The sequence below is a fragment of the Protobothrops mucrosquamatus genome, unplaced genomic scaffold, assembly GCF_001527695.2.
Source record: "Protobothrops mucrosquamatus isolate PMUCROS unplaced genomic scaffold, P.Mucros_1.0 scaffold_154, whole genome shotgun sequence".
Lineage (NCBI taxonomy): Eukaryota > Metazoa > Chordata > Lepidosauria > Squamata > Viperidae > Protobothrops > Protobothrops mucrosquamatus.
Window position 1 is genome coordinate 1,252,967 of NW_015386230.1, and position 20,774 is coordinate 1,273,740.

General features: G+C 41.0%; 1 protein-coding gene across 1 annotated transcript in view; it reads right to left on the minus strand.

Moving 5' to 3' along the window:
• Positions 1-422: 422 nt before the first annotated feature.
• LOC107291248 (B-cell lymphoma/leukemia 11B-like) overlaps positions 423-20,774 on the minus strand; it is an 86,014-nt gene continuing 65,662 nt past the window's right edge. Inside the window, exon 3 of the mRNA XM_015820235.1 lies at positions 423-679. Within this exon, the coding sequence (XP_015675721.1) occupies positions 423-679 (257 nt within the window). The remainder of the gene's footprint in view (positions 680-20,774) is intronic.

The window sequence follows — 20,774 nt, forward strand, 5'->3', positions numbered from 1 at the left end:
ATACAAGTCAGTGATGGAACAAAGACAAAATTAATGAGAGACTTTTATAGCAGTGGAGGGAAAGTGTGCAGACCACAAGTATGCCATGTTCCAATGAGATCTGAAGAACGCAAATCATCAGGAATAAAGACTTCAGATGCTAACTGTTATCCAATTAAGTTTAGCATAAACAGCCCAGAGAGATGAAATCTTGATATCAGAGTATCACATTTGTATGAGGATTCTTAGACATTTGATCACAATGCAGTATAAACAAACCAGCAGCCCAGTGTTGGTGGCAACATCTGAGATCAACTAGCCCATACCCCCAGCAAAACAAGACCAAACTGGTTTCAATTCCTGTCTCAGCAATGATAAGGAAGATTTCTAGTGTTTTAACTCTGTCCTTATATCCAAATGGACCTGATGCTTCCAGAGATACATCACGTTGGCAGCTGATCTTCAGAGAGCAAAAATAAAATGTTTCTGTTACCTGACAACTGACAATGACATCCAAATGTGCCTGATGTCTCACTCTGAGACCCACCAACTGAGACTGCGCGCGCACCACAGCAGGGCAGGCTCAGGCAGGGCGGGACTGAGGTTAGAGCACGGAGAGGTGGCGGTGCGATCACTGATGCATGAGGGTGGGAGGAGGCAGTTATGGAGGCCGCCGGCAGCTTTGCAGGCCTGGACGGCCCTGAGGAAAAAACAATAGAAAAATCTGTCAGTGGTACCGATGTTTGAAAGCAAAGATGGAGAACAGGAGCAATGTAGGGCTGGCATGACCTACAGTACATATTTGCTTAACAAACTGTAATGGAAGGAAGGAGAATAACTTTGAGGAACTGGATAGAAAGCCACAACCAAGATAAACAGGAAAAAAATCTGAGCCTGGCCTTGTAACTGTAATATGAATAAGCATCTCAGAAAAGATGCTCCCTGGTTTTCAGGAAGATAACAGGAGGGAGGAGGGTCAGTTGAGAGTGCATGATTGATGTCACCCTTTCAAGGTAGACCAAATAGGAAACCATCCATGCAAATACTACTTGTATTATAAGATGATAGTAAAGGAAACTTGCAAGTCTGAATGCACTTCTCCTCCCTCTCTCTATCATCCTGAGAACTAGGGAGAGTCTTTTCTGATATGCTTTCTGAGTTTATACCTCTGGCCTGGACTTAGATTTGCTTTATCTAGTCACTGCCATGGTTACGGATCTTCTTCCTGTTTCACAAGGTTATTCCTTCTGGCCACTGCACAAACTCACAGGGCACAGAGAGACGATAGTCAGTAGAAATGCTTCTCTCTTCACTACGGCCTTTCCTATGAAAAGGATAATGACTGCATCTTCCCTCTTTCTTTTAAATGCCAAATGTTTTAGCACTATTTATTTGTAAACTCTCGAGGTACATGGGATGGGATGCATGGGATGCAGTATAGTAGTAGAATAAATATATAAATAAGTGAATTAATAAAGGCTGCAGTCATAATACCAAAGACAAAACTTGACTATGAAAATCATACTTAGAATCTCTGATCTAGATGATAAATTTTGAGCATTCTTATTTTATGTTCGCTTAGGGAATATTTTCTTTGTCTTCGCCAGATCTTCTCAAAGGAAGGGAATATAAACATAAATATATAAGGCAATTATTTTGATATTATTTTTCTTCTTCCTCAGTAACTCTCAAGACTGATAAATATGCAGTCCTTGATATATGACTGGTTGCTTAACAACTGTTTAAAGTTATGTCTGACCTGAAAAAGTGGCCTTATGTTATGTAATTGCACTTTGGGCACTTGGAACCGAGCCATTTTTACAGCCATTTGCAGCGTTCTGCAGTCACATCACTATGCTTTACAACAGCTTTGCATAAAACTAGCACTTCTAGTTTTTGGCAAAACCGCACCACACCAAAACCATGGACTTGCTTAATAACCACAGTGTTCACTTGACTGTGGCATTCCCACTTATGACCACCATGTTTGCTTAACAACCGCCCCCAAAGTCATAAAATCAAGTCAGTCATGTGACTAATCTGCTTTATGACCATTACAATTTATGGGCATAATGGGCAGGCTCCATTACAGTCTTAATCTATCTCTGTTTATTGGGTTTTTTCTTTCTTTCTTTTTATCCCTCCATAGTATAAACAAAAGAACTAAAGGTAGAGTTTAGCTATATATTATCTGGCAAAATGGCCGGCATCCTAACAAACTTCTGTCAGTCTCCAAAAATGTGTGATTTATTTCTGGAAGCGCCAAGAAATATGCTTTAAAAAGAACATGCCAGTTGTTCCGTACAAATATAAATGAATACTGTTGTTTTGTTTGTCCTAAAAACCAAAATAGTGATACAAAAAAATTATATTTAGACAGAAATTTTCCAATAGTGTACTAAACAACTGTGAATTGCTAAAATCTTCTTCATAGTTTATGTATTTTTTGCCCACTCTCAAGAGTTGCTCTGACCATAATTTACCAGGTCAAAAACACCACTTCTGATAAAACAGATTTGTACGCAGGAAATAACCTGCCACAATAACCCTATAAGAGTTCTCAGCAACATTCCTGCTGTTATGAAGGAACCCAAAATGTAAGAGTGATAGGAGGGGACAATGTAATGAGATAAGTCATCTTATAGGTATTAGGGAGGAGCACCAGGGGACATTGCCAGAGCTACAGGGCATGCGTTTAGGAATAAAATTGAAAGGAGATTATTGTTTATGGCCATCCTAATCCAGCTCGCCAAGAGAAAAAAGGAGGAGAGCTGCTTGCCAAGTTATAACTGAACCAGGCCCAGCACACTAACACAAAGTGCCACAACTCATAGCTGAAGCAACTTCATACAAGTGCCAGGAATCGAGATCCCAGAATAAAGCATTTATGGCCCATCATGGCTTCATCGCTACTTGACCTGTAGCCAACAATGCATTCTGCGTGTTTCATTTCTGCATTGTATTTCCCATGTTAAGTCTATACAGAACATAACCTTTCTTTGTTGCTAATAGCTGGAAAGAAGCATTGTACCCTCAAACTGTATTATTCATTTAAAACACATACATGCATATCTAGAAATCATCTGTTATTTAGAACTGTATTTAGTCTCTGTTCTGGTGTGTTGGAAATGCTTTCCCTCTTGCTCTCTTGGCAGTCATCAGAATGACTTAAGCAATTAAATAAAAGCATAACACAGACTTCATATTGCATGAAGTTAACTTTTAGTTAGAACTCAGGCTGCTGTATCCATTTTTCAATAACTAAGTATTTGGCTGCCACCAACAATTACCTGATACTCTTGAATCAATATACTTACTGTAGTAATCAACTCCAGTTTCTGTAAAAAGTATAATAGTCTGGCAATTTATTTCACTTGAATTTCATAGATAAAGGAGTTTTAAAAAATTACAAACTCCATGTTTATAATTTCCAGCTATTTAAATACACCTATCTACACTAGAATATACCCCCCAAAATACATATCTTTCAAAGAAATAGGAATATAACAAAACAAATAACAAAATGCATCCACCTAGGTTATTCACTATTTACATTTGTACAATTAACAGTCAAATCACAACAAGATATTGGGATATGAGGAAAGAAAATATGAACAAATTTCCTTTCTATCTACTCAGTACCTTTATTCCCACTCAAGGATTCAAAGAGCTATCGATTTTAATTTATAAATAGCCCAAAATTATTTAAATTTTAATTTTAACTGAGAAAATGCCTTGATTGGCTTAGAGAATGTTAGGGATAGGAAATGGGTCCTGGTTATCACATACTTTTGGATATTGTCAGTGACAGAAAGCTTCTAAACACATCTAGAGGGATAGACATATATTATAATATATAATAGTATATTTTACTAATCTAAATAGGGCTAAAGGACAACTGTTTATCACTATAGCAATTGCATAGTCTACATTCTATGCTTTTACATTATTTAAAAGGTATTTAAAATCACTGTAAAATAATTGGAAGTGTATTGTCATCAATGATTGGTGATAACTCTTACTTTTCCCTATCATATAACTCTAAGGCAACATTATCTGATATTAATCATTTTTATTATTTATTAAAATTAATATTAATTTATTAGATTTTTATCCCAACTTTATTACTTTATAAGTAACTGAAGATACCTAATACTCCTTCCTTCTCCTATTTTCCCCACAACAACCCTGTGATGTGAGCTGGACTGAAAAAGAGTGAATGACTCAAAGCTAGCTTTCATGACTAAGGTGGGACTACTGTAGAACTCGCTGTCTTTTGGTTTCTAGATCATCACCTTAACCATTAGACTTTGAAAACTAATTGTGCTCAATAAAGGACCGCACGAGAGAAGAGACTGAATCCAGATAAGATATCAACCTGCTAGGATTAGCAGAAACCCTTATCTAAGTATTGGAATCCAATCTGTTGTGGATCATGTCTTTCTGTTCATAAAATATGTGTGTCTTGGGATTGCCATTTAATAGTAAAGGATCCCTGGATCTACAAGTATTTAAGTATACAAATACTTAAAATTTGCTATCTGTGGCCATTCCAGAGTTAACCTGACCTGGCAGCCTTGTTTATATCATACTTATCATGAATGAAGGCAAATGTATGTGTCCCAGGACAATGTTGCAGGATCCAATCTGGGTCGGTCACTGGGACCAGAGGTTTTGCCTTCCGAGTGTTTGGACCCATGCTGGAGCCTATCCTCAGTGAAGATGAATCTGGGTCGGTCACCTCTGATCCCAACAACCAACCCAGATTGGATCCTGCATACTTATCACATCATACAATAAGCTCTTTCAAATTGGACTATGCTTGAAGAAGCATCAAATGTTACACAAAGACTGCTGAGCTGCAAATCAATACATGGTATTATGATAATATTACTCATATTACTTGAAAGTTCTGCAAAAGTTGTCAATTGCTTTCTATTATCTGTAAACAGCTTATGTGCTGATTATCTGCAGAACTACCTTCTTTATGAACATGCCTAAGTATGAGCAGAAACAAACATTCCTGGTCACAGATGTTTGGATGCTACATTTCAGACTGTTCTCCATCAGGACCTAAAATTGGTTTACATCCTTTGCTTTTTAGGGAAAAAAAAGATTTCATTTTAATCTATTTAAGCGAAGAGTCATTTAATTTACTAGTAATGGCTTAAATTTGTTTCAATGTTTCAGTATAGTTTTATTGTTTTATGCCTTTATTAACTGCTATTGTTACTGGATTTAACTAAGACACAGTTGAGGAAAAGTGTTGCATAAATACTATTAAAAAATAAACAACTATAACTATTACTTATGATTTCCTCCTCCTATTTGACTAGAGGGCCTAGTTTTTCATTAAAAATAGTGTTTATCCTCCTCATGTTTTTCATCTATTTCTCCAGGTCTGAAAACTATAGCTAGCATGGTGATCTGATAGCTACAGATGTGAATCCAATAGAAATACTTCATCCTTGGCACTGCATTTAGCACTTCAGTCTGCATGGACTGCATTTGATTTTGTCATTTATCTTAAATGGCTAAGAGACTACCAGGGCAACACATTTGTGTGAAGTTGTTGCCAAACCACAAGTGAAGGGCCTAAATCCTTGGCATAAATACTTCAGCTCTGCAGCATCAAGGATAAAATATGTGTCCTTTGTGATTTTTATTTTTTAAACAGAGTCTGGACCTTCAGATTACTTACTCCTTGCTCTCCCACCTTATCATTTCAAATTGTTACACAAACAGGTAAAACAAGATACTGACAGAAACTGTACCTATATTGCAATCTGGAGGTGACTTCTCTGCCGAGCCAATGAAAGCAGATGGCAGATGTACAATGTCTAAATATACATAAATAATTTTGCTTGGCATTTAGAAAATGCATAGATAGTGTCATGATCTTTTAATACCTCAAGAAAGAGCTATGAGTAAAGAAGAATCCCCAAATTATTTTAAAATTTAAGTTGTTAATTGCTGAAAAATCATGTATGTCTATTCTATTTACGTTAATGTTACAATTACTGATGCAATTAGTTTCACCAAGCCTACAATGTATGAATGTTGTTGATTCTTTATGTATCCCACATTCACTGTGATAATTGCTTTCCAAAGAGAGAAAACCTGTTTGTAGAAATCATGTATCAGGACTAGTCTCACTTCAAAACAGCCACAGGCTGAGATTACATTTTCAGAAGACTTTTTTTGTGACAATTAACCCCCTCCCTCAAAACACACAAACACACACATACACATTTGTTTTTGAAGCTCACTTTACAACTTCACTCTGATTTTTCTCCACTCTTATTTTCTTTGACTATCATATCTGAATTTTAAAATCCAGACAATCATTAGATGTCGGTAAAGAATTCTGAATCTGTTTGCTGCCACCTACTAAGGTTCAAGGTTTTTGCAGTCCAAATTTTTCATACATTTAGGGTTATATAGAGATTTTTTTATAGCCCTATTAGTTCCCTAGATCCAGAATGACCTTAATACAAAATGGCTACCAACATCATTCCTGTTCTTCCATTTTCAAAAGCGGCAAAAAAAAAAAAATCCATGCTGGAAAGAAAAAACCCATGTTATTGTAATTACTATTTAGCTGCACCCACTGGAGTAATTTATTTTCATCTGAGAAAAAAAAATACCGACAACTCTCTCCAGAAATAGGATGGAGAATTTTGAGAAGCCATTTTCACAGAACTCGAAAAGGCACATACCATTCAGCTTTTTAAACTTCTCTCTAGAAATTAACAAAACACACTGCACAAAGGCCACAGGCCTTAACATGTTATATAACTTATTCTGACCAAAGCTTTGCAAGTTTTCTGCACAAACCACACCTCAATTAAATATGAGGGTGGCTAATATCTTCTGAGTCACATCCCTTGGGCTCTTGAGTAGCTGCCAAGATAATTTTAAGACAGTCAGGGCTACAGACTCTTCTGTTAGACAAAGTGATTCTTAATAGGTAAAACTAATGAGAAAAAATATTCAAAACAACTGCAGATAAGGCAGAAAAAGCAAAAAAGGCAGCCTTTCCCAACCTGATCTCCTCCAGATATATTGGACTATAATTCCCCTCCCTTCCCAACCTATAGTTCTAATAGCTGAGCTAACTGATAGCTGAATCCAACATACCTGGAGCATGCGAAACTGGGAAAACTACACTATCCTATAGTACAGATAGTCCTTGACTTACATTCATTCAGTGATGGTTCAAAGTTACAATGCCATTGAAAAAAGTGACTTGTGACTGGTTTTCACACTTACGACCGTTGCAGCATCCCCACGGTCATGTGATCAAAATTCAGACACTTGGCAACTGACTCATATTTATGATGGTAGCAATGTCCCAGGCTCATTGTGACCTGTGGACAAGCAAAGTCAATGGGGAAGCCAGATTCACTTAACAACCACGTTACTAAGTTAATAACTACAGTGATTCACTTAATAACTGTGGCAAGAAAGGTCATAAAATGGGGCAAAACTCATTCAACAACTGTCTCTTTTAGAAATAGAAAGTATGGGCTCAATTGTGGTCAGAAGTCGAGGACTATCTATATCTAACACTGGCACCCAAGACAGAATTTATGACACCACTTGTATGCAGGTAGTTGTTGGTTTACGACCATTTGCTTAGTGATCATTCAAAGTTATGATAGTACTGAAATAAGTAACGCTTACAACTGTCACAACACCTCTGCAGCCACATGACCATAATCTCGGTACTTGGCAACTGAGCCACATTTATGACAGTTGCAGCATCCCTGAGCCATGTGATTGCCATCTGAAACTTTCCGAGCCAGCTTTTAATAAGCAAAGTCAATGGGAAGCCAACAGGGAAGATTGCAAGTCACAGTCATGTGATGTCTTAACAACCATGTTGATCTGCTTAACAACCATGGCAAAAAAGGTCATCAAATTGGTGTAGTTATATGATATCTCACTTAACAACTGCACCATTTAAAATGATTTTTCCAATCCCAATTGTGACTGTAAGTCAAGAACTATGTGCATCTCCTAACATTTTAGAAATAAGAATGGTTAAAGACAAATAAATAAATAATACCGATTTAATGGGTGGCATTTACTATGAAAAGAAAACAATTGCATATTAGAATTATGCTTTGAAAAAGAGATTAAAAATGTGCAATATTGAAAATAAATATAAGTGTTCATCTAGACAATGTTGCTTAATTATAGCTGGGATATTTCATTGTAAAAACTTTGGTTTCAGCTAGCTCCAAATTGGAGAATATAGTAATTATTTCCCTACTGCAAAACTTATAGTTTTTGGCAAGCTTTAAGATTTTTCTACTTTCATTTGTGTAGTGCTATTATTTTTAAGAGACATCAAGGTTAATCCCATTGTAACTCTTATAAATATTCTAGATTTTGGAGAAAACCAAAGTATCAGGATATGGTGGAATAACCGAAGAAAGAGGGCCGAATAAATTGTTACAGGTCTTGCTTTTAGGGTTCTCATATTTTACAGTTCTCATATTTTACATATTTGTCACATTTTCCTGCAATATAACATTATCAAATATCACAATTTTTTTTCTACAGGTGTTCAAAATACATGATGTGCTTAATTTACCAGCATCAGTTTTTGAATTTGTATTCAGTACTGGTTCAAATACAGCAAAACAATGAGGCTTAAAGGAAATACAACTAAATCTACTTCTAGTGCTAGAGAAACCAAGCCATATTTCTATTTACCAAGAAATAGACACAAACACACACACAATAGTTAGATGACAACTGCATACAGAAAGTCATTTCTCTGTTATTTACAGTTGTCCGGATTTTTGCAGTCCAGATATAATAACCCTCAACACTCTTCTTTCATCTTCATGTTGTTGAATGGGAACATCTTCAAGAAAACTTAGTATTTTAGAATTTTTTAAAAAATTGTTTTGATTGAAACCTGGAAAATGGAAACAATCTATCCTCAATATGAACATAATATTGACAGCCCAATGAAAGGGAAAATTAGGTGAAGGACAGAAGGCAGGCAGAATTAATGGGGAGGGGGAAAAATCAGCAAAACGTAGTTCATGCTGCAAAATTTTATTGCATTATCACAAAAATTCAGATTGTACCATTATACCAGATTATAATTTGTCTTTCTGATTAATGTTATTGGACTTTGCCAATCACAACCAAAATTTGCCTTAGAATTTTATCTACTGGAATCCTATAAAGCCAGCCTAAAAAACTAACTACTGTTTTTTTACAATAATTCAATTTAAAAATTAAAAGTATGCCCTTTCCTTTAATGTTCATATAGATTACATTTAGGGGAAAAAATAAATGAAAGCAAACTGTCAATGCATATTAATTAAAAACAGAGAATAAGTTTGCTCAGCTAAGAAAATTATATTTAATACTAGGACTGCTTACTCTTATCATCCTCATCACTGTTATTTTCATTCTTTTTCCATTTTTCAAAGGTACATACTTACATACATACATACATACATACATTTAAAGCACATACATATTATAAACACAGTAATAAAATCATAATTAATATGAAAAAATTAAACCAAGCTAATATAATACAGCAGACCTGAATCATGTGAAATAATATTTTTATTAATACTTTGTCTTGTTAAATGAAAAAAAATCAAATACCAGTAAAATTCTCTTCTAGATACAAAACAGTTAGACTTATTCCACAGGGGATATATTAGAATATAAAATACACTTTATCTATTTTGCATATTGGTATATTCTTTAGACCATAAGGTATCATTAAATTATAGTTATGTGGCTATACCAATTTTTGAAGTAGCACAACAGAAGAACCAGGTTCAGTACTAATGTGAGTTTTCATTTTTATCTTTCCTACAGTGAAACAAAACTTGGAACTGGACTCTCCATATTAGAAGCTATCAAGAATGCTCAAAAAGTGCACCCCCTCTGCTTTTCATGGAAGAATGCCAGTAAGTATGGCTTGAATTTAAGTCTGCTTTTGAGCATGCAATCTCTCTGGTACTTTGATTTTCCTGTATGGCCATTAGGGAAACAGAGAAAAAAATCTCTATAAACCCCACAGGTCTCTGGAGCAGCTTACTTCACCTACTAAAAGTATCCACTTCACAACAAGATAAGCTGGATTTTTAAAAATAGAACAATTAACAGTAATCAATTTCACTTTTACCTTTACCCTGCCATCCGGTAATCCCCAATGAAAATTATTATGAAACAAATAGTTTCTTGGCCTAGATTAAATATCGTTACTGCAGATGGAACTTTGGGTTGGAGACTGTAGACACTGATGAATACCAAACACATCTAAGATATTTTTTTATACTTCCTCTCTCATCACATAAGCTACATATACGCACACAAAAAGAAAGCGAGAGCAGTTTAAAGAAAATCAAACCACAAGATCCAAATAAAATTTAAAACATACACAAAAGGCTAGGGTTGCCACATTTAAGGTATGTTCCTCATTTATTTTCAGCTGTATCTAAGATCTGTGGGAAAACACTGCTAATGCATAACTGTACCCACATTTTTAAAAAATAAACCAAACAAAAACCTGTGCAAGAACACAATTTTTGCACTCAGCTCTTTTTTCCTTTGCCTTTGATTGTCTGAGTAAGAGACATAGTTTCTTTTAAGAGTATGCCTGATTTTCATAGTGGAAACATGACAGTTTTCTTTTTGTGTAAGCTGTACACAAAATTATTTATTTATCATATTGCCTATTTCTTTACACCCCATCTTCCTCAGAAATTTGCAAATCTCATACAATTTTTCAAAGTAAATTGTTTTTTTTTACTAAGGAATTGCAAACTGCTTCATAGATACTAGAAACAAAATGCACAAACTTATATATTATGTAGACCTTCACAACTGATATACATGTATGCCATTTAGAAAAAAATATGCATACATAAAAGACAGCCACAATTATCCTGGGTCCCCTGGAACTAGCATACAGCATATGTTCCCAGTCAAAACAAGAAGACTATGGCTCTCAATAAAATTTAGGTGTATCTGTCAACTAAACTGGGATGTGAAGCTGCTATTGTCACATATGAAGTTTAAATCAATCTATCCTTTAGTTAATTTATCATCTCACCACTGTAAATACTGAAGCAAAAGCAAAGAGGAATTTGAAATGTGAATGAATTCCTGCTATTACATGGGGGGGGGGGGTTGGATTTCCTGTGCAAAGCATTTGGATGCTATTGAAACAAAAGATGCTCTAAATCCTATGTGTCTTTGTGTTACAAACAATAGCAGGCAAAGGGCTATTCAAGGAATTGTATTGGCTACTGACATGCTTAGCCTCTTTTACCTATGAACAATCATACTGTTATACCAATGAATAGAGAAGAAGCCCAAAATTTAAAGCAACCACTGTCAGTTATGGATATTAATTAAAAGTCACTGTTGTACTGCTATAGAAGTTTACCATTCATAGATATTTAGACTGATTTTGGTTGCCTCCATATACAAGTCAGTTTAGCAAAGAAATGTTATAAAGCCTTTCCAAAACCTAGCTGATTCACTTCTTTCTTATTAATCATTAAAATAAATATTTTTACAAAAGAAGCTGGTAGTCAATATATCATAATGCACATAAAACAACATATACATAAAAAGAGATAGGGATAAGTACACATACAACATGCTGAAGAATAACCAAAAGAGCTTGAATGTCCACCAATGCATAAGCCAAAATCTCTAAACAACATGCATAGGTAGCAAGGGTTGTGTTTTTTTAATGTGCAAGATCACGTAGCAACTGATTTCTAACATTCCCTTTAAACCTGCTTGCTTTTTTTTTTTAAGCAAGCAAGGGTTTATTCTTAAAATGCATTTCTTTACATCCAGAATTCCTACTGATTTTACATAAATGAGTCATAGATCAAACAAGAAATGTTGAGAGCAGGAAAGAAAGGCTGAAAGTGAGGGACACTGGCATGGAAACCTGATAGTCCCCTTACCGCCTCCCCCTGTCTATCCCACCCCCCCCCATGCCAAGACATTAATTCTCACAAGTCAGAGAAAATTACTATGCATGAATGCAAAAAGCATGATCAGGAGTAATTAACGTGGCTTCATATGCAAATTTTATTAATGCAGAAGTACAAAGTCATTATGCAAATGAAACTTACGTCAACTCTCTTGACAAATATTCATCTCTGAAGCTCAAGTTTCTCCTTTTATTGAAAAAAAAAGTGCTTTGAATTTAAAATAAAAAAGAGAAATTGGGGAGGAGAGAAGTGATGAAGACTCTATGATAAGTTTGTGAAGTTGCTTTTCAACCCCCCAAAAATCTTGTATTGTTGGGTGTGTGCTTTTTTTCCTTGTTGTTGTTGTTGGCAGGTACACGACAGAAAAGCTGGAGGGGGGTGAGAAAGCTACCAACAGCAGGCAGCCAATCAAAACGCCAGCGGCAGTAATGAGTGCGATTGATGACTGTTTGGCTTTACTGCAGGGTAATGAACTAGAATCCAGTCTGAGGAGAAAAAATATGAATATTCATGAAGCTGTACTCCTGCCTTTGATGATTAAAGAAATTTTTAATATTCAAATAAGCGCTTGCCAAGTGATTAACAAAGAACAAGCATGCAGGAATATGGAAATAGAACTGCGGAAGATTGGGGAGTCACAGCCTGAGCAGCAAAGACAGCATAAAATTTCACAAACAAGATAGGCAGATAACCCAATTGAAGCCATACAATTAAAAAAAATTAAATCATTGGTTCAATGTTTTATCAGCTGCTTTCTTTTAAAAATGGGGGATAGGAAAAAAAAGGCCTAAGTGAGTAGCAAGATTGGATCAGGGAAGGGAAAATCATAATTAAATATACTGTTTGCTCACAGACGAAAAGCCCATTTCTTCATAAAGCATACCCCGAGAAGAAGATTGGACTTTTTTAAAATAGTAATTATGTTTTGGTTAAAAACCGATAGAGCTACAGAAGGATAATTTTACTGGGAAACATGATGCACAGGTTTTCATTATATGTCTTTGGAGGGTGTGTGGAGAATTTTATTTCTATCACTACAATCTACAACAGGGCTTCTCAAGGGGAAAAACGCTCAGAAAGCTATAAATGGTGAAAATCTATAACTTGGGCAATGCCAAACCTATACACACCATCAGATGATCAATGGTATTTGTTTTAATGTTATCAGCCTGCTCCCAAGGATATTCAGTTATTTGAAAAGCATCCTGTGGTACACCAAGTACTAAAAGACCTTCTGTTTAAACCTGACATGTCTTTCTAGCAAATGGAGTTGCATGCACTGTTGAAAAAGCAGGAAGGTGGATTTTTTACCACATTTCTCTGACTCTGTGCCTCCTCCAAACTGTTGTAAAGGCTTAGGGATTGCACAGAGTGTGTGAACAATTTGAGAGAACATGAGACACAATGGACAAGTTTCAAATCTCCATAGAAACAGCATCTTTGGGAGAGGTCATATTTTAATGGGAGAGCATACGCTTTGTGTGTAGAACACCCCAGATTCTATCCTTGGTATATCCTGTTAAAAATACTTCAGGGCTAGAAAAGTCCTAAGAAAAGTCACCATGGGAAGCAAATTGGTCTGCACTACACTGGAATGGTCTTGTTTACCATAAGGAAAGTCACTGTGTTCAACTGCAACAAATATATGTAGATGCAAAGGTAAGCAGCAGATCCTCTTCATCGCAAGCTCTAATCCCTGCTTCTTACCAGTGCCTAATGGAGCAGTAGAAGAAGGCAGTTTCAGATGTTTATCCTTGGAAAGGAAAAGTGAGAAAATTAATTTCTAAATCACTGGCCTTCTGCACCAGATTTCTGTCTCATTTAATACCCATCGATGCCTTCATCTATCAATGTTTGATAAATTCAGCTTTATTATTTAAAAACTCTATGAAAGAGTCACAGTAAAGCACATAATAATGATGTTAAATGACAAACATGGGTTTCTCACTTCAAATACCATTAATTAGTTAGCCGACGACATCAACTTTTAGGCAGTTTTCAATAAGATATTTTGAATCCCTCACTGTTGCATGGTTAAGTATTCTATGATGTTTCAGAGATGAGAAGCAACATGTTCAGAACTCCTAAGGGCAAGAAAAACAAGACTTTTCCGCTTGTATAACTGTATTCTATAGATCAACAGTGAATAACCCATTGGTGGCTAAAACCACAAAGTGAGTAACAAATGACAAATATGGGAGGAGTTAAATTTGAGCTTTATGGATTCCATTTCGTTATTTATTTGGGATCTATCTATATGGTATAACTGCAGTTGCAATATAGCATCAGTTTTCAATAATCATAGTTAGATTGTGCTTCCAAGGATCACAAAAGGAGGATTTAGGAATCATGGGTTGCTATTTCTACCACAGAAAAACAATTATCTATGACAGGGCAGGGGTTAGAACATACAATAACTATTTTACTCATTTTCTTCAGCTGATTATAGAAAGCTTTGCCTTTCTAAAAGCCCAAACATGCTAATTTAAGTATTAAATTCTTAAGTTTCACAAAGATGTTCTTTAAAAAATAAGATCAGTAAATCACATGCAAGAGAGAGAATGGGGAGGGAGCAGGGAGGTGACAGACATACAGACCTTCACTTGTCTGATAAAGCTAAGAATCCTTTACTCATAAGCTGTGCAGTTGTGAAAATGAAATGTAAAGTTTCACATCTCCTGGTCAACTATTCAAAGCAAAGAAGCACAAAGGAAAACAGGAACAATTCTGTAATTATTATTTCCCTGGCACTGTAAATATATGAAGTCATCCTTATAGAAATTTGGTTTTTATTTTATGAAATGCATCCACAGATGTTTCAGCATGAAGCGGGTAATAGTTTTTATCCTTTTTCCTTCTGCAATTTTCCCTATACATCACTGTCCCAATCTTTCCCTTGTATCTGAGAAAAGGGGCGTTGTCTTACCTGAATGCCTTTTCTCAGCACGGAGATGGAGAATCCACCAATGGGTTTTCTCTGTCTGCCTGCTCTTGAGACCAAGTTAGCCAAACTTATCACGCCCCCTGTTGCTAGGAGAACCCAGTCTTGACGAGGGCGAAAGCAGCTGATGATAGTACGAGGTGTTGGCTCTCAGACCCCTAGCCTGGCCTAACTGACCTTAAGGGTGGGTGTGGATTCTCCATCTCCGTGCTGAGAAAAGGTGTTCAGGTAAGACAACGCCCCTTCTCCAGTGCAGGAGATGGAGAATCCACCAATGGGACATACCAAAGCCTCACTGTCCCAATGGGGGGGAACAGATAAGGCCGGGTGCACATCCCCGGAAACCACCTGCTGAAGGACCCTCCAACCAAAGGAGGCGTCTGCGGAAGCAAAGCGGTCAATCTTGTAATGGCGGACAAACGGGGACAGCGAAGACCATGTCGCAGCCCTGCAAATCTTCTCGATGGACGCCTGAGTGGCCCGTGCTGCAGAGGTCGCAGCGCTGCGAGTGGAGTGGGCTGTGATATGACTTGGAGCTGGCAGAGAACAAGACTGGTACGCCTCCACAATACAAGCCCTGATCTACCTGCCTATAGTGGAGGCAGACACCTTCTGTCCCAGAGAGGCGGGGTGGAAGGAAATGAAGAGGGCTTCAGACTTGCGAAAGGACTCCGTTCGCTTGATGTATCGGCGTAGCGCCCTACGGACGTCCAGTGTGTGCCACTGCCGCTCCAAGTCATGGGAAGGATTGGGACAAAAATTTGGCAAAATAATTTCCTGGGCCCTATGAAAAAGCAAGTTGACCTTGGGCACGAATGTGGGATCCAACTGAAGGACTACCCGGTCCCGGTGAAAGATACAAAGGTCATCCCTGATCGATAGAGCAGCCAGCTCAGAAATGCACCTGGCTGATGTGATAGCGATCAGGAAGGCGGCCTTGTGGGACAAGGACCTTAGAGCACTAGTTGTGAGGGGCTCAAAAGGCGGTCTGGTGAGGGCCCATAGGAACCGAAGTAATTCCCAAGAGGGATACATGTGTACCACGGGTGGCTTGGTGTTCATGGCGCCCTTGAGAAAGGCGCGTATCCTGGGATGGTGGGCCAGAGGGACCGAATTGGAATAGGTAAGTAAGGTTGCTAGGGCCGCAACCTGTCTACGGATGGTAGCAGGGGCTAAGCCCTTATCCAGACCATCAAGAAGGTATTCTAGGATGTGTGGGATAGTCAAGTCCGAGATATCCAGTTGCCGCCTTCTGCACCAATGGCAAAAATTCCTCCATGTGGAGTCATAGATACGATTGGTTGCCGGCCTGCGAGAAGCCTGAATCATGGAAATCGCTCTGGCCGAAAATGACTCCTGTGTCATGATTCTGCGTTCAAGTGCCAGGCGGCTAACTGTAGCCACTGGGGTTCCGGGTGTCGTAGAACCCCCTGGTGGAGAGACAAGCGATCCGGCGCAATGTTCCATGGAGGAGAGCGGGAGAGACTCATCAGTGTCTCCGGGGCCAGTATGGGGCTACGAAGATTACCTCTGCTCGTTTCTGTAAGTTTGCGAATGGCCGCCGGAATCAGTGGGAGAGGAGGAAATGCATATAGGAGATCCTCCAGCCATGGGGCTCAAAGGGCATCTGTCCCCTCTGCCCCCGGGGATGGAAAGCGGGAGAAGAACCTCAGAAGCTGGGCGTTCGCCGCTGAAGCGAACAGGTCGAGAACCGGACGACGGAACCTTTGTGACATCTCTGCAAAGAGATCCGGGTGCAAACTCCATTCCGAGTGATCCACGGTCGACCTACTCAGAAAATCTGCTTCTCGGTTCGCCTCCCCCAAGATGTGTTCGGCCCTGAGAGAGGAGAGGTTGGACTCTGCCCAGGAACCCAGTAACTGGGCCTCGGACATGAGGGACCTGGACCTGGTACCCCCTTGCCTGTTCAAGTGGGCCTTTGCTGCCACGTTGTCCGTGAGGACTAGGATGTGCTGTTTCGCCACTATGTCGCAAAAGTGGCGGAGAGCCAGGTGTATGGCTCTGAGCTCCAGCCAGTTGATGTTGTGTCTCAGATCTGCACAGGACCAACAGCCCTGCGCGAACTGAGACCTGAGGTGAGCTCCTCAACCGAATAGACTGGCGTCCGTCGTGTGACCCTCTGGCTACCGCTAGTGAGACCCACCAGCGGAGGGATCTCAGGGTTTGGATGGGCACCCTCACCGGTTGGTAGGATGAAGCAGTTCCCAGCCTTTGGAAGGGGTGCAGAAACCATTGGAGGTTCCTAGAGTGGAGCCTGGCCCAAGGAACTATGGCAATACAAGAGATCATTTTTCCTAGGAGTTGGGAAAGTAAGGCCAGCGACACTACACGTTCCCTGCATACCTTGAGTACTAGCTCCCGGATGCTGTCCCGACGGTCTTGTGAAAGATAGACCAGGCAACCGACTGTGTCTATGACGGCGTCCAGATGTAGGATTCGGGTCAAATGAACTGTGTGGCTCTTTTTGAAGTTCACCGAGAATCCATGTTGTTGAAGGACTTGGACTGACAAACTCAAGTCCGACTGGACCGCCAGGGGAGAGGACGACTAGATGAGAATGTCGTCCAGGTAGCATTGAATGCGTACCGGCACCAGTCTGAGGTGTGCTGCAAGTACCGCCAGGATTTTGGTGAATACTCTGGGAGCCGAGGAGAGTCCGAACGGTAAGCCCCTGTACTGGTAGTAGTGGCCCTTGTAACAGAACCTGAGGAACCGCCAGTGGTCGGGAAGGATAGGAATTTGGAGATACGCCTCCGTGAGGTCTATGGATGTCAGGAAATCTCCTTTTCTGATGCTGCCCAGGATGGATTAGAGCGTTTGCATCTTGAATTTCCGGTATGCAATGTGGTAATTCAGACCTTTGAGGTCTAGAATTGCCCTCCATCCCCCCGAGGCCTTGGGGACTACGAAGAGGATTGAATAGAATCCCTGACCTTTCTGACCAACCAGGACCGGTTCTACGGCTCTTATTTCTAAAAGATGATGAATGGCCTCTTGCATGAGGCCGTTTGGTTGGATTCCATGACTGGGGGTAAGAGATGAAATGCCCCGGTGGGGTAGACACGAATTCCAGGGACAGTCCGAATCGGACGGTCTGGAGTCTGAGGTGGTAAGCTCCCACTGGTGGCAAAAAAGGGATAGCCTGCCACCTATGGGAGGGGCAGCCCAGGAGTCACTTGGACCTCCCTGAAAGGGCAACCTCCCCCGCGAATGGGCCGCTTGCCCTGATATTGCTGCCTGGGTCTGAATCCGGATCTGCGGACGGACAATCCTGTCTGGCCGTGAAAGGGCGAGGGGGTTGAGAGGTCCCCGTTCCTGGCCGAAAGGACTGCCTGCGGGCGTACGGATAAGCACACCTGTCAGTCCGTCTAGTGAGATGCGTCATGACTTTCTTCTTGTCCTTATTCTCAGTTAAGTACGGATTTAAGGCCTCTCCGAACAAATTTCCCTCTTTGTAAGGAGCTGCCGCCAGACGCCACTTGCACTTGGCGTCGGCTTGCCAGTATTTGAGCCATAACATCCGACGAGCGGATACGTTGGAGGCGATGGACTTGGCTGAAAATCTGGCTGTCTGTAAAGTGGCGTCAGAGGCGTACTCTGTCGCTGCGACCAGCTTGCTAAGATCCTGGTGGGTGCGTATGTCCTTTGGGGGAATCCTGGCCTGAAGTTGCCTGAGCCAGAGAGGATCTGGTAAAAAAGGAAGTGCAAGTGGCTGTTTTTACCGCCCATGCTGCCGCCTGGTGTGTCCTATGGAAGGCCATGTCCCATCTCCTGTCCTCTGTCTTCAGTGCCTCGGACAAATCTCCCGAAACAGTGGAGGACACGAGTGAGCTTAAAGGGTCGTCCACCTTTGCTACCTCCAGGGCGTCAGTCAAATCTGGCGCTGTTGTGAACAATTTTTTATCCATTCCTCCCGGAGGTGGGAAGGTGCCTGGTGAGGTCCATTGTTTGCGGAGTGTGCTCAGAAACAGGGATTGACAAGGGACATGGTGCTGTGCTGCCACCGTCTCGAAGAACATCGGATTCGCATCTGAAGTGGACGGGGGGGTCCGGTTGAGAGGGACCTATGTTGGCCGTAGTGCTGGCCTTACGCAGAAGTGGCACAAAGAGGTCCGGATTAAATAGACCCGCAGTTGGAGGGGGTTCTGGAGGCTCATCCTCCTCTGACCATGGAATGTCTGGCTGGCCCTGCTCTGTGGGCGAAGAGGCCCCGCTATACAAGGATCGGGAGGGTGAGGGAGAACCGTGGTACACAGGGGGCCCTGATTGGGGAAAATAAGTTGGAGGTACGACTGCCAATGGCTCCGTCCCAGGCAAGCGGTGGGACTGTGCAGCCAGTGCCCTGTCCACCGCCCTTGCGATCAGGGCTTCAAGATAATTGTCTGGGGGGATGCCTTGAGGGTCAAGCCCCCTTAGCCCTGCCGCCGTTGGGGTAAAGGTGGCCTCTGGAGCTTGACCCATCCTGGGGGGGGAAGAGTGATGGGATTGTCCTGTAGGGACCATACCCCCTGGGTAGAGGTCGAAGATCCCAGAGGGAGGTCAAAGTCCGGGGCCCCTGCTTGTTCAGCTTCTACTCTGGCCTGCTTCTGCCTGGTGCCTCCTGTTCACCTGTTTTTCTGCCAATTTTGAGGTTTTCCTGGAAATGGCCTTTGCTTTGGCCTTAATCCTGCCTGCCGCCTCCTGTTTGGAGGATTTGTGGCCAGATAATGGGGATGTGGTGGCCGTAAGTTCAGGCACCGTGGAGTCCTCCATCGTGAAGGAAGCTATCTTAGGGAGCACTGAGAGGAAGCTCCGGCAGGGGATAGATAGGCGGTTGGGTAAAGCAGCTGGAGCAGAGAAATTGTGCTGCTCCCCTGGCCACCTGACTGGTCACTCGAGATGACTTGGAGGCGACGAGGAGGACAGTGCGCTCACCGGTAGGGTCAATCTGCGGCAGAGGCCCTGAAAGCCAACTGGAACGCAGCCCAAAGGTATAGTTCGGTGGCCAGGTTGCACAGGCGTTTGTTTGGGCGCAGGGTGGCCTATTTCATGTGTGCAATGAGCACCAGCTATGCCAGTCCTATGGCAGAGGTTTGCCACATGCTCAAAATGGCGGCCGCAGGCCTATAGATGGTGTCTAAAATGGAGGTTGAGCCCACCAGCTCTGAGCTTGGAAGCATTTAGGGGAAAGAAAGGGCTTTCAGAAGTGTCTAATTATTCTGAAATATGAAAATCAGATGAGTGAGTGGGCTCACAAGCGAGGGAGAGCAACAGGCAGTCCGACTTTTCCCTCAGATGATGAAAAAACGGTTAGACCAAAATGGCGGCCGACTAATTAGAGTGCTAGGGGAAAGTCCGGAGTGCGATCCTCAATAATAGGTTCGAGGATGATTCCTGCTCCCAATTGCTTGCAATTATGTCTGCTTTGAGAGGAAGGCTAAGGAACCTGGATCAGCTGTTGTGCGGCCCATTCACGGCAGCCGAAACGGCGACCGCGTCAAACAGAACGGAAATTTTAGCCTGAGGCTAAGTGCCTCATGTGCCTGCGTTGCAGCCCGTTCGCGGCCGTTAAAATGGCGCTCGTGACGAACGGAGCAGCAAAAAGGCAGTTTGAAACCAAGGGAGGAAAGCTACAGCCAAATGCTGCGCAAAAGGCTTTTCAGCACTGATCCCAGTGCTGAAATGTGAATGGGAAGAAACAGGAAAGGTAGAGTCTGAAGCCTCAGCAATGCGGACAGAAGGAAGCAGGAGAGGCAGAGGCTGAAGCCTCAGCAATGCACCTCAGAGCTCTGGGGCGAAACTAGGGGAAAGGAAAAGGGAGAAAAAACCACCCCCTATCCCCAGAGCTTTGG